The sequence below is a fragment of the Antechinus flavipes genome, chromosome 3 (assembly GCF_016432865.1).
Source record: "Antechinus flavipes isolate AdamAnt ecotype Samford, QLD, Australia chromosome 3, AdamAnt_v2, whole genome shotgun sequence".
NCBI lineage: Eukaryota > Metazoa > Chordata > Mammalia > Dasyuromorphia > Dasyuridae > Antechinus > Antechinus flavipes.
The window spans coordinates 617381575-617395624 of record NC_067400.1 but is presented as its reverse complement, the minus strand read 5'-3'; the positions used below and the strand labels follow the sequence as shown (position 1 = coordinate 617395624).

The 14050-nt window shown below is 53.4% G+C and overlaps 1 protein-coding gene across 2 annotated transcripts; it reads left to right on the top strand.

Annotated features, from left to right (window-relative positions):
• Positions 1–1079: 1079 nt before the first annotated feature.
• Positions 1080–13699, top strand: CEACAM16 (CEA cell adhesion molecule 16, tectorial membrane component). 2 transcript variants are annotated; one of them, XM_051989470.1, is made up of 6 exons: positions 1080–1704; positions 4794–5153; positions 5518–5793; positions 6279–6557; positions 9994–10320; positions 13448–13699. In XM_051989470.1, exons 1-6 carry the CDS (start codon positions 1632–1634, stop codon positions 13450–13452), a joined length of 1320 nt encoding a protein of 439 aa, XP_051845430.1. In that variant the 5' UTR covers positions 1080–1631; the 3' UTR covers positions 13453–13699. The 2 variants fall into 2 exon arrangements, with proteins under 2 accessions (XP_051845430.1, XP_051845428.1); XM_051989468.1 differs by having other exon boundaries at positions 4791–5153.
• The last annotated feature ends 351 nt before the right edge of the window (positions 13700–14050 follow it).

The following is a 14050-nucleotide window of genomic DNA, read 5'->3' as shown; positions in this document are numbered from 1 at the left end:
CTCTCCAAGCCCTGGATATCCCCTGTTCTAAGGCTGTTCCCAGCCCTGACATCCCCTTCCAGCTCTGACAGGCCCATGTTCTAAGGGCTCTCCAAGCCCTGACATTCCCTGTTCTAAGGCCGTTCTCAGCCCTAACATCCCCTGTTCTAAGACCCCTCCCAGCTCCGACAGTCCCTGTTCTAAGGCTATTCCCAGCCCTGACATCCCCTGTTCTATGGCCGTTCTCAGCCCTAACATCCCCTGTTCTAAGGACTCTCCAAGCCCTGACATTCCCTGTTCTAAGGCCCCTCCCAGCTCTGACAGTCCCTGTTTTAAGGCTATTCCCAGCCCTGACATCCCCTTCCAGCTCTGACAGTCCCTGTTCCAAAGACTCTCCCGGCTCTAACACGGAACTGCGCTGTATCTCAGGGAACATCCCTCAGTCAACGTCAATAACTGTTGATTGGGTGCCCACTGCTAAGAGTTGGGGAGGCAGAGAAAGGTCAGTGACAGTCCCTGCCCTCAGGAGCCCTTAATCTCATGGGGGAGCCATCGGGACAAGGAATCGACAGACAGACCGCAGAGGGAGCACCTTCCTTTTAAGGAGCACTGGGAAAGGCTTCTTGAAGAAGGCGAGATATCAGCGGGGGCTTGAAGGGAGCCAGGAAGCAGAGCTGAGGAGGGAGGGTGCACCGGGTCTAGGGCACAGCCAAGGAAAATGCTCCGAGTCTGGAGATGAAGAATGGGGTCACTGTCTCCGAATGGAAGAGTAACTGGAGAAAGGGAAAGTTAAGGTAAAAGACAACTAGAAATGGGGGAAATGGGTGCGAGGAGCTGAGTCTGTTTTACAAATGGAGAAACTGAGGTGAGATAAAGCCCTTGTACCCCAATAGGCTCCTTCCCATTCCCCCGCAGCCAGTGTTTTCCAAGCCTTCTGTAGGGAGGCAGCAATCAGACCCCTGAGATCCATCTTAGGGTCTCAGAATGAGAGCATTAGAACCATAAAGGAGCTGACGGATCATCCGGCCCAACCCCACCATTTTACATGGGGGGAAACTGAGGCACAGAGAGGGCTTGAGGTCAGCAGCGAGGGAGAGGCGGGAGTGGCTGGCAGCCGGCTCCCCTGACTGCGGAGTTCCTGGCTCCCAGTCCGAGACTCATTCCATCGCTCCATACCTCCTGCCCTCTTCCAAGTTAATATAACAGCCTTTAGTTTCTTGTCCCTCAGTGATCTCCAAGCACATAAAGGCACTGACTGAGCCGGTAATTCGGTAAGAGCTGTCCTGAAATCCTCCCCTTTCCGCCCCCCGCCCCTGCCCCCTCCACTCTGGCCTCTGGACTGTTTGTCCTCCTGGTGCCCGAAGAACAATGAGAAAGGTACAGCCTCCCTCCCCCGAGGGACCGGGGCAGGTCACGGCCCCCTCCCTGCCCTGGCACGCCCCAGTCGGGCGCCCCAAGCAAGACCCAGATTTCTGGTGACTCGATCCCTCCAAATTCAGGTGATCTCCCCAACGTTCCAAGTGGCCACTCCCTCCCAGATCCCGCCCCAGACCCAAGAGGAGTCAGGACCAGGAGGAGCGGTCACCCCGGGGACTTCAGAAGATCCCCAGGCACGGACAACAGACTTCCTGGCCTCCGTTTGGGAGGGACCAATGGCACTGCCCCGGGGCAGCTGGGACCCCCACCGCCGGGGCTCCCGGCCCTGGAAGGGGCTTCTCCTGACAGGTGAGAAAGAACGGCTATCCTCCTGCTGATTCCCCACACACACATACACACCCCCCAAAGGGCTCGGGGAGAGACTTAACCGTCCTCGCCGGCAAAGAGAGGGTGCTGGACTCCAAGGGCTCGTCCCCCCCCGGCTCTGTCTCATGATGCCGCAAGAAGGTGCCGCACGGAGGCTCCCACGGCCCCAGCAAAGGTGTGAGCCAAAAAGCGAAGCAAGTTGGGCAGGGAAGTGGAGGAGAGGGTCAGTTGTGCTTTAGAGGAGCCACTGGCACCCAGAGGAAGGGCCTTCTTTTCCAAAGCAAGGGAAATAGGGAGTGTCAGAGCTGGGGAGAACCGTAGAACAAGGAATATGAGAGCTGGAGGGCCCTTAGAACAAGGAATGTCAGAGCTGGGAGGGCTCTTAGAACAGATTGGAGGGATCTTAGAATAGGGAATGTCAGAGCTGGGAAGAACCCTTAGAACAGGGAATCTCAGACTGGGAGAGATTTTTAGAACAGAGAGTATCAGCTGGGAGGGACTCTTAGAATAGGGAATATCAGATCTGGGAGGGACCTTAAAACAGGGAAGGTCAGAGCTGGGAGAGACCCTTAGAACAGAGAATGTCAGCTGGGAGGGACCCTTAGAACAGGGAATGTCAGAACTGGGAGGGACCCTTAGAACAGGGAATGTCAGAACTGGGAGGGACCCTTAGAACAGGCAATCTCAGACTGGGAGAGACCTTTAGAACAGAGAATGTCAGAGCTGGAAAGGACGCTTAGAATAGAGAATGTCAGAGCTGGGAGGCACCCTTACAATAGAGTATGTTAGAACTGGGAAGGACCTTAGAAAAGAGAATATCACAGCTGGAAGGGTCTTAGAACAGCAAGCATTAGAGCTGGGAAGAACCTTAAAACAGCAAATGTCAGAGCTGGGAAGAACCCTTAGAAGAGGCAATGTCAAACTGAGAAGAATCCTTAGAACAGGGAATTTCAGAACTGGAAGGGATTCTTAGAACAGGGAATGTCAGAACTGGGAGGGACCCTTAGAACAGGGAATCTCAGACTGGGAGAGATCTTTAGAACAGAGAATGTCAGCTGGGAGGGACTCTTAGAATAGGGAATATCAGAGCTGGAAGGGACCTTAAAACAGGTAAGGTCAGAGCTGGGAGGAACCCTTAGAACAGGGAATTTTAGAGTTGGGAAGAACCCTTAGAAGAGGCAATGTCAAACTGAGAAGAATCCTTAGAACGGAATTTCAGAACTGGAAGGGATTCTTAGAATAGGGAATATCAGAGCTGGAAGGGACCATAGAACAGGGAATGTCAGAGCTGGGAGGGACCCTTAGAACAGGGAATCTCAGAACTGGGAGGGACCCTTAGAACAGAGAATGTCAGAGCTGGAAAGGACCCTGAGAACAGGGAATGTTAGAGCTGGGAGGGACCCTTAGAACAGGGAATCTCAGAGCTGGGAGGGACCCTTAGAACAGGCAATGTCAAACTGAGAAGAATCCTTAGAACAGGAAATTTCAGAACTGGAAGGGATTCTTAGAATAGGGAATATCAGAGCTGGAAGTCCCTTAGAACAGGTAAGGTCAGAGCTGGGAGGAACCCTTAGAACAGGGAATTTTAGAGTCGGGAGGAACCCTTAGAACAGGGAATTTTAGAGCTAGGAGGGACCCTTAGAACAGAATGTCAGAGCTGGGAGGGACACTTAGAAAAGGGAATTTCAGACTGAGAGAGACCTTTAGAACAGAGAATGTCAACTGGGAGGGACTCTTAGAACAGGGAATATCAGACCTGGGAAGGACCATAGAACAGGGAATGTAAAAGCTAGGAGGGACCCTTAGGACAGATGTGAGAGCTGGAAGGACCATTAAAACAGAATTTTAGGCTGAAAGGATGCTTAGAACAAGGAATGTCCAGAATAGGAGAGACCTTTGGAACAGAGAATGTCAGAGCTGGGAGGGATCCTAGAATACTGAATGTTAGAGCTGGGAAGGACCTCAGCACATAAAATAGGATATACAATGAACACAGAATGCGAAAACCAGAAAGAACTTTAGAATAGAAAATATCAGAACTCGAACATGAAAGGTAAGAACCAGGAAAGATCACAGGACAAAGAAATTCAGAGCTTAGAAATAGAACATAGAACTGAGAAGGAACTCAAGACACATAGAATGTCAAAACTAGGAGGGGTTTTATAACATAAAACAGGGACTATAGAATAGCATGTAGAAATAAACATAGAATGTGAAAGCTGGGATGGATCTTAGAACATAGAATATAGAATAGAATGTAGAATGAACAAAGAATGTCAAAACTAGGGCATCTTAGAACTAGAATCTAGAATAGGATAGAGAATGAACATAAAATGTGAAAGCTGGGAGGAATCTTAGAATACAGAATATAAAGTAGGATAGAACGAACTTGGAATATAAAATATAGGTTAGGATAGAATGAACTTAGAATGTGAAAGATGGGAGGGATCTTAAAACATAGGCTATAAAATAAGATATAGAATATCAAAACCAAGGGGTATCTTAGAACACAGAATATAGAATAGAATAAACTTAGAATGTGAATGCTGGGAGGAATCTTAGAACATAGAATATAGACTAGTACTCCCTTTGTGACTTTGGGGCAACGTCCTAGCCTCTAAAGGTCTAAGATTCTTCACTCAAAAAATGAGGACTGGTTTCATTGACCCCAAATGTCTCTATTCTAAGGGGAATCTTGAAACATAAAATGTGATGTGTGAGAGGAGGGAAAGGGGCTGATCAGGACCTAGAATATCAGAACTGGGAGAAACCGTAGAGCAGGCAAGCTGCTTAGAACATGGCCTCTGTCAGAACCAGAAACTCAGGAATGTCAAACCCAGAAGGGACGGTAGAAGAGTCCGTCCGAAAAGGAGTCTCATGAAATGTCATAGCTGGAAGGTCCTTAGAAATGTTAAAGCTGGAAGTCACTGGGAATGAAGAACACTGAAGGCCAGAGCTGGGATAGACCATGAAGAACACCGAGGCCATTTGACAGATAGGGCAACTGAGGCTCCAGTGCAGGATGTATATTCGGCCTCACAGAACTTGTCTCCCCTGTCCCTTCCCAGCAGCCATCCTCCTCAGCGCCTGGATCCCACCAGCCCCGGCCCTGCTGAACATATTAGCCATCCCACAGGAACCAGCCGAGGGGGACAACGTCACCCTGCTGGTGCGGGGCCTCCCTGGGGAGCTTCTGGCTTACAACTGGTACCGAGGCACGAACCTCAACCAGGCCCACCTCATCCTGAGCTACATCATCATCACCGCCGACGAGACGCCCGGACCTGCCTACACGGGCCGAGAAGCAGTGCGGCCCGATGGGAGCCTGACCCTCCGGAACGTGCTCCCCGAGGACTCGGGCAGCTACATCCTGCAGACGCTCAACAAGCAGTTCCAGACGGACATTGCCTACGGGCACCTGCTGGTGTATGGTGAGCGAGTCCCCCCGCTGGCCCTCCGCCAGCCTCCTCCTCTCTCTTAATCTGTGCCCCCTCCCGTCTCGGGACCGCCTGGTCCACCCCCTCGTGTTACAGGTGAGGAAACTGAGGTCCAGAGAGGTTGTGACTCACCGAAAACCACGTAGGTCTTAGTAGCTCGCTGGGGATTTGAACCCAGGGCCTCTGGCGCCGGCTCCAGTGCGTTCTCCACAACACCAGGTTTTGTTCGGCTTTGTGATATGCAGATTTCTCACGGTCTCCCACCCTGCCCCGGCTAGCCAGTCGCTCGGGCCGGGGGACGGGGCGGGTCACCATCTAGGGGGTGTCCAGTCCCCTCCCCCTCTGCCTCTCCCCCCAGAGATCCTGGCCCCACCTCTCCTCCTGGCCAACGGCACCGAGCTGGTGGAGCGCCGAGATACCATCCACCTGCTGTGCAGCACCCCCAGCGCGGGGGACGTCCGCTGGTTCTTCAACGGGGAGCCGCTGCCCATCGGCAGCCGTCTGGGGCTCACCCCGGACAAGCGGATCCTGGTCCGGCACAACGTCCGCAGGGAAGAGGCCGGAGCTTACCAGTGCGAGGTCTGGAACCCCGTCAGTGTCAGCCGCAGCGACCCCGTCAACCTCACAGTGTACTGTGAGTCCTCCCCAAAGCCCCCCACCCACCCTCTGCCCTTGCCACCCCTGGCCTCGGGCCTCCCCTGCCAGGGAAGGAGGTAGAAAAGCAGCATTGTAGTTTGGGGAATGTCTAAGCTGGAAGGAACCTCATAGGATAATAGAACTGAGAGGACTCTTAGAACAGGGAATGTCAGCGCTGGGAGGGGCCTTAGAACAGGGAAATGTCAGAACTGGAGGGGGCTTTAAAATATAAAATGTTCCATCTAGGAAGGCCCTTAGAACAGGGAATGGCGGATCTATCTTAAAGACAGGAGAACACTAAGAAGGGGAAGCCATTTGCGCAAGAGCACAACGAGGAGCAGTAGCTGATCCCAAATGCAAGCTGCAGGCGTCCCCTTCTGCCCAGCCGCCAGCCCTGGGCCGGGGGGCCCTGACGCCCCGGGTTCCCCTCTCTCCCCAGCCCCATTGCTCCCCTCCGGGCCTCTCTCTATGCTTTCTCCCAAGATGGCCCAGACCGGGTAGCGATCGTCCAGGAATCTGCTTTCCGGACGGGCTGCACCGTGGAAGCCGAATTTGATGCATCTCTAACCCTTTGGTGTGTGACCAGGTCCTGCCCAGACCCGGAGTACACGTGGTCTTTCAATGGGCGGACCCTCGAGAACACCACCAGCTACCTCAACATCAGTGGGATGACTAAAGACAAGGAAGGGACCTATACCTGCATTGCCAAAAACCCCATGACTGAGCTCTCGGGCTCGGCATCGGTGTTGGTCAAGATGTCGGGTGAGTCGCCCCTTCGTCGCTCAGGCGCAGGTTTGCCCCACTGGGTAAGTAAGAAGTGACCGGGCCATTGGGATCCCGGCTGAGGGGGGAGAGCCCCGTCCTGTGAAAGGGTGACACAGCCATGGTCTCATCCCACTAGGGCCGGCTGCCACCCATGAGCCACCCGGGAGAAAACTGGTCCCCAGCCGAGCCTCTGTTTCCCTTTCTGCGAGGGAATTAAACCCCAGATGCGTTTGAATGGGCCCCTCCATTCCCAGGGTGACTTAGACTCGCTCTCTGTAGTACGGGGGTTTGGGACGGGACGCCTCCGAGAGGCCTGCTGCCTGTGAACCAGCTGGCCGAGGAGCCGTTTCAGGGCCCACAGGGGGAGAGACCGGCCGGAGTCCGGCCCGGGCCGCGCAGCCAGGGACCAACTCCGTCCAATCCACTATCAAGGAGATGATGGGGTGCCCCGGGTGCCGGACGGCAGGGAGCTCACAAAAAGGCCAGTCCTGCCCTTTACAGGCTGCAGCCCAGGGCCCCCTCTGAACCCACCTGGTCCTCTGGGAAATGGAGGGGATGAACCAAATGGCCTCTAGGGTTCCCTCTTAGGCCGTGTCCTCAGACCCTGACGTTCTGTGCTCTGAGGGCCCTTCCCACTGGTATTCTGCTCCAAGCCTCCCTTTAGCTCCGGCACTGTGTGAGGTCCCTGGCACAGCATTCTAAGGGCCCTTCCTCTCTTTGTGTTCTCTGTTCTAAGCCTCCCTGGAGCTCTCATATTCTGGGTCTGGGGGTCCCTTCCTCCCCCGGCATTCTGTTTTTAAGATATCTTGTGTTCTAAGACAGGTTCTAGCTCTAGCATCCATGACCTGTGGTTCTAAGTTCCCATCTAGCTCTGGCATTCTGTGTTCTGTGGCCCCAGAAATCCCCTCTTGGTGAGACTGAAGGTTTCCCCCAGACCCATGACAACTGTGTCTCCGTGGCTGCGGGCCCGGATCCCTCTGGCCTAAGTCTTACTGGGAGGTGGTAGTTCAGAGCTGACCGAAGGGGCGTGGTTCCGAGACTGACACACTGAGAGAGGGCGTGCTTCCGAGACTGGCAGGCCGAGGGGGCGTGGTTCCGAGAGTAGCAGAGTGGGGGCGTGGTTTAGAGACTGACACACTGAGAGAGGGCGTGCTTCCGAGACTGGCAGGCCGAGGGGGCGTGGTTCAGAGATTCGAGAGCCGGAGGGGGCATGGTTCAGAGACTCGAGGGCCGAGGGGAGGTGTGGTTCAGAGAGTAGCAGACCGAGGGGATGTTGTTCTGAGGGAGGACTGGCACGAAGGAGGGACATGGTTCAGAGACTCGCAGAGTGGGGGGGCGTGGTTCAGAGACTGGCAAGGGGTGTGGTTCAGAGACTGGCAGAGACGGGGCGTGGTTCAGAGACTCGCAGAGTGGGGGGGCGTGGTTCAGAGACTGGCAGAGACGGGGCGTAGTTCAGAGACTCGCAGAGTGGGGGGGCGTGGTTCAGAGACTGGCAGAGACGGGGCGTAGTTCAGAGACTCGCAGAGTGGGGGGGCGTGGTTCAGAGACTGGCAGAGACGGGGCGTGGTTCAGAGACTCGCAGAGTGGGGGGGCGTGGTTCAGAGACTGGCAGAGACGGGGCGTGGTTCAGAGACTCGCAGAGTGGGGGGGCGTGGTTCAGAGACTGGCAGGCCCCCTGGGGAGCGCGGCCGGCCCACTGGGACTGTGGTTTGGTGCCCTTAGAGCTCATTCATTCACCATCAGTTCCTTCTCGAGAAACCGTCTCTGGCGGAGTGTCTCAGGATCCGCTAGGCGGAAACTGGCAGGACTGCCCCACTGAATGGGGTGGGTCTTGTTCAAAGGGCGGATCCCGCCCCCCCAGACACGGGGCCGGGTTCCCACAGGTAAGTGGTCCTGAAAAGCGCTGAAGAAGCCCCCCGGGGGCCACCCTGCCTCGGAGCCGGCCCGCCTGGAAGCCACGGCCCGGGCCCGGGGATCGGAGGGGAAAGCACTGGATTTGGGTCAGAGGGCTTGGGTTCGAATCGTGGCTCTCACTACTTGAGGGACCCCGAACAAGTCACTTCATCTCGGCCTCAGTTTACTCCTCTGTAGAATGAGGGAGTTGCAGAAAATGATCTCTAAGGTCCCTTCTGACCTGCAGTCCTGCGGTCCAGGTTCGTCCTGGCTAAGGCAGAACTTGGCAGAGATGGACAAAAACGCGACTAGTTGAATTGGGGCTACATTGGGAAGCCATCCAGTTTGTGAGACTTGCTGCTGCTGCGCTGCCCGCTGTCCCCAAAGTCTTAGCACTTTGTGCTGGGTCAGGGGGAAAGACAGAGGAAAGAGGAAACAGTGCTCTTCTCTGAGGGAGAGAGCCAGTCTCTCCGTTTCCAGAAGACTCCATTCTCATAGGGGAGACACAGACCCTATCCTCAGGGGGCTCCCGGACTGAAGGGGGGACACGGCCCCCATCCTCGGGGAACCCCTAGACTGATGGGGAAGACACGGCCCCTGTCCTCAGGGAGCCCTCAGATCAATGAGTGAAACAGAGCCCCCATCCATAGGGAGCTCCCGGACTGATGGGGGGACACGGCCCCCATCCTCGGGGAGTTCCCACATTAAAGGGGGAATACGGATTCTATTCTCAGGGACCCCTAGACCAATAGGGGAGACACAGCTCTCATTGTCAGGGAGCCCCAGACTAATTAGAGAGGCACGGTCCCCATCCTCAGGGATCTCCTGGACTGATGAGGGAGACACAGCTCCCATCTTTAAGGACCCCTCAGTCCAACAATGAGGCAAGGGTCCTAAAGCTCCCAGACTGAAGGAGCTCGCACTACAAGGGGGTCAAGAAGCCCCCAGAATTATGTGGTAGGCTCAATTTCTATCTCTAAACTCTTGGGGGAGACAGAGCCCCAATCTTCAGGAAGCCCCTGATCTACCAATAAGACACATCCCCATCTTTGGGGAAACTCAGTCTCTGAGAGGGGACACACCATCCCCTCCTCAACCTGTTTCCTCTTTCCTCCATTTCTCCTTCCCATGCCCAGCACAGGGCTCAGCCCGTGGGATGGGCACTCAGTCCAGGGCATCAACAAATGGATGGGCTGGCCAAATGGCAGTAGAATGGTTAACATTCATTCATTCAGTGAGTCATTATTTCCTTCCTTCCTTTCTCCCTCTCTTCTCTCCTACCTTCTTTTCATCCCTTTCTTCCTGCCTTTCTTCCTTTTTTCCTTTTACCCTTTCCTTCTTTCTATTTTTTCCTCCTCCCTTCCTTCTTCTCTTCTTTTCTTTCTTTCTCCCTTTCCCTTGTTTCTTCCCTTCCTTCCACAAACTTCTGCAAAGTTATTCCAATAGGCCCGGCCCCACACTGGGCGCCACTGCAGGTGATGCCGGGACACAAGCCCTATCTCCGGCCCTCGAGTAGCTCACAAGGTCCCTCTCTTTTCAGTCGCCACTTCAGCCATGACGATAGTTCCTGTTCCTGCCAAGCCCACCGAGGGAAGGGACGTCATCCTGTCCGTCCAGGGCTATCCCAAGGATCTTCTGGTTTATGCCTGGTATCGAGGGACAGCCTCGGAGCCCAACCGCCTGCTCAGCCAGCTGCCCTCTGGAAACTGGATCGCGGGGCCGGCCCATACCGGGAGGGAGTTGGGTTTTGCCAACTGCTCGCTGCTCATCCAGAAGTTAAACCTGACGGACACCGGCCGCTACACCCTGAAGACCGTCACCCTGCAGGGCAAGACGGAGACACTGGATGTCCAGCTGCAAGTCTCAAGTAAGTTACTCCCCTCGTTCTTCCCAAGCACGCCGGGGGTGCTGGTCTCTGTGTCCGTGTGTCTGTCCCGTCTTTAACAACGGCTGTCCTCTGGGCTGAGGATGGAGACCTCGTCCCTCAGATCGGGAGCTCCCTTTCTTCACAATAGCGGCTCCCTGGGAGCACAATCATTTCTTTCCATATGAAAAGTTCCCTGAGGGTGGGACCGTGTCTCTCCCCTGCCCCAGAATTACATCTGGTTTAAGGGAAGTATCTCATTCAGTCATTAAACGCCATAATGCCCAGAGATGGTGCCATTTCTCCCCCGTCAGCCTGGAGGATCCCAGTGCACAGGAACAGTATTTTCTTCTCAAACTAGAAACTCCTGGTAGGTTGGGAACCTTGTCTTCTCCCAGAAGAATGGAGCTCACTGACTGTGGGGACCGTGTCTCCCCCATCATACTGGAGGCTCCCATGGGGGAGAATCCTATCAGCCCTAACCCAACAGGAGTTCCTGGAAGATTTGTACCGTGTCTCCCCCATCTGGATAGAAGCTGCCCAGGGGAGGAGAACTGTCTCCCTCCCCCTCTGGCTCTGGGCTCCTAAAGATGAGGGCTGTGTCTCCCCATCAGTCTTGGAGCTCTCTGAGGGATGGGGACCATGTTTCCTCCATCAGGCCGGAAGCACTCAGAAGGTAGGGGACCGTGTCTCCCTTGCCACGCTGGGATGTCCTCCCCATCCCATGGAAAGCTCCCAAAGACTGACGATCATACCTCCTCTCTCCGACTGAGAGCCCCGCCAAAGACCAGAGCTGTGTCTCCCCCATCAGACTCACCAAGGAATAACTGGGCATCCCTGAGATCAGGGACCCTGTCACTCCCATCCTCCAGGGAGCTCCCTAAAAATGGGAACCGTGTCTCCTCGAAAGAGCTCCCTGAAGTTGGGAACTGGGTCTCTCCCACTCAGACCAAGGGATCGCCAAGACAGGAAGCCATGGCTTCTCTCATTGGATAGGGGGAGTAGGGAGGGGGAAAAGGAGAAGTCAGAGTCAATGCAATCCCTGCTTATACTTTATTCCTCCAGAATCCTAGTCTAGAACCTAGTCTAGAATGTAAACATGTGGCTACCATGTCTCTGGGGAGATAAAACCGGTTATGTTCCCAGGTTTGGGACACGTTCTTGGGCCATCTCTTTTTCAGAGCTCATCTCTCTTCCTCTGTTCTAGTAACACATCTCATTACCGTCATCTTCATCATTGGGGTGTCTACTTCAGCATGCTCTCTCTATCGCCTTCATTTTTCTAGAAATTTTACATTTCTAATGGACTTCCTTATCAACGCTACTCCTTGACACTGTATGATTAGCCCCATCTTACAGTTGAGTAAACTAAGGTTAAGTGACTGCTGCAAGGTCATAAAATAAACATCACACTCTCATCTCACACGCCCAAACCCAGAGCTCTTGCCAGCCCCTCGCACTCTCCATCTTGATAATGATGGTAAAGCCAACCATAGAAACAATAATCATAATCTAAAAAGATAAGAAGAGGGGAAGATGGTAGTCTTAATAAATGTCAGGAGCAGCGTGATATAGCAGAAGGAGAGCCAGCTTTTGAGGGAGAGAACTTTCGGCACCGGTGAAATTGTAAATCTAGTCAGAGGGGAGAGAGAGAGAAAGAGACAGATGGACAGAGAGATGAGAGAGAGAGAGAGAGAGAGAAGAGAGAGAGAGAGAGAGAAGAAAGAAAGACAAGAAGAAGGGAGTGAAGGAGGAAGGGAGAGAGAGAGAGAGAAAGAAAGAAAAACGAAAGAGGAAGAGGGAGGGAAGGAGGAAGGGAGGAAGGAAGAAGGGAGAAAGTATGGAAGAAAGAAAGGAAAATAGAGGAAAGGAAGGAAGGAAGATAGGAAGAGGAAGGAAAGGAGGAAGGGAGGAAGGAAGGAAGAAGGAAGGAAGAAAAATAGAGAAAGGAAGGAAGACAGGAAGAGGAAGGAAGGAGGAAGGAAGGAAGGAAGAAATGGAAGGAAGGAAGAAGGGAGGGAAGAAAGGAAGGAAGGAGAAAAAGAAGGGAGGGAGGGAGGAAGGAAGATAGGAAGGAAGGAGAGAAGGAAAGAAAGAAGAGGAAGGAGGGAGGAAGGAAGGAAGGAAGGAGGAAGAGAAGGAAGGAAGGAAGGAAGGAAGGAAAAATAGAGGAAGATGGGAAGGAGGAAGGAAGGAAGAAGGGAGGGAGAGAAGGAGGGGTAAAAAGGAAAGAAGGAAGGAAGAAAGGAAGGAAGGGAGGAAGGGAGGTCAGTGGAATCCATCAAATAAGCCATGGATCCATTGAAATATCCAGGTACCAAATGACTATCATTGTTATTGAGTTGTAATTAATAATAATCCTTGGTTATATTATTAAAGCCAAAAACAGCTGAGAATTTTCCAGAGCTATTAAGGTTTAGCAAAGCACCCCCTTGCTGTCCCCCCAGCAAGTAGATGTGCGTTTCTACACCAGGTGTTGCAGTGGGAAAGCCCTCTGGACATAGAGTGGGGAAGGTGAAGGGTCCACTCCTGCCTCAGACACTAAACTGGCTGTATCAGTGACCCTAAACAAATCACGCGGCCTCTCTGTGACTCTGATGAGCTGTAAAATGAGGAGGCTGGACTCAGTGGTCTCCAGAACCCTCTAGAAAGCAGAAGAGACAGCATTTGAACCTAGGTCCCAGATTCAGAGAAGCCCCTCTAAGTCAAGATTCCCATGGAGGAGACTTTTATCATCCCAACCACCCAGGAGTTCCTTGAACATGGATCCCATTTCTCCTTCATCCGATTAGTGCAGAACTGCTTAAGGGTTCCCTGAAAATGACTCCTCTAGTCTGGATTCCTCATTTATAAGTAGAGAGACAGAAACTCAGCTAGAAAAAAATGTAAGGATTTGAACCCAGCTCCTCCGGTTCCAAGCTCAGAGTTCTGGGCATACCCCATTGCCTATAAGATACTCTCACCCTAACTCCCAGGCCTGAAACAGGTGGGGAGGAGCGCCGAGTGAAGGGGAGGGCCGGGCACGGGGGGGGGGAGTTCAAGGCTGGATGAGTAGCTCTCTCTGTGTGTCTCTGATCACGCTTTTTCCTCCCCCTACACCCCCACCCACTCCCACCTCATTCCACCCAAGAATAAGTCGCCCGGTGGAGACGGAGGAGGCAGAAAAAGAAAGACGGCGTCAGTCAGCACCTCCATCCTCGGCGGCGGCATCCCCGGCCTTCCTCTGGCCCTCAGTCCAGGAAAGGGCAGGGTAGGCCAGGCCCTCAGTGGGGCTTCTGGCCCTTGGAATCCCCCTGCTCTCCTGGTGCTTACAACCTAGTTTTAGAGCTAACTCTGGCCAGGCGGATTAGGAGTCGTAAAATACAGTTATCAGTTACCTGCACCTTGGATCATCAATGGTTTTTCTTCTGCGTCGAAGTCACAAAATGGTAGAAGTAACTGGCCATCCAGTGGTATAGAAATAAGCAGCCAAGGTCACATCTTCCCTCCCATTGTCCCTGCACTTTGGATCATCAGTGATTTTTCTTCTATGTCAAAGTTACAAAATTGTAGAAGTAACTGGTCAACTAATGATATAGACAATAAGCAACCAAGGTCTTATCTTCCCTCCCATTGTCCCTTGCACCTTAGATCATCAATGTTTTTTTTCCTACGTCAAAGTCACAAAATGGTAGAAGTAACTGGTCATCCAATGGTATAAAAATAAGCAGGCAAGGTCTCATCTTCCCTCCCA

Coding starts and splice junctions, on each gene's coding strand:
- CEACAM16 (XM_051989468.1), top strand. CDS start 1,632: ATGGCACTGCCCCGGGGCAGCTGGGACCCCCACCGCCGGGGCTCCCGG. Junction 5,794..6,278: donor CGTCAACCTCACAGTGTACT/GTGAGTCCTCCC, acceptor CTTTCTCCCAAG/ATGGCCCAGACCGGGTAGCG. Junction 6,558..9,993: donor GGTGTTGGTCAAGATGTCGG/GTGAGTCGCCCC, acceptor CTCTCTTTTCAG/TCGCCACTTCAGCCATGACG.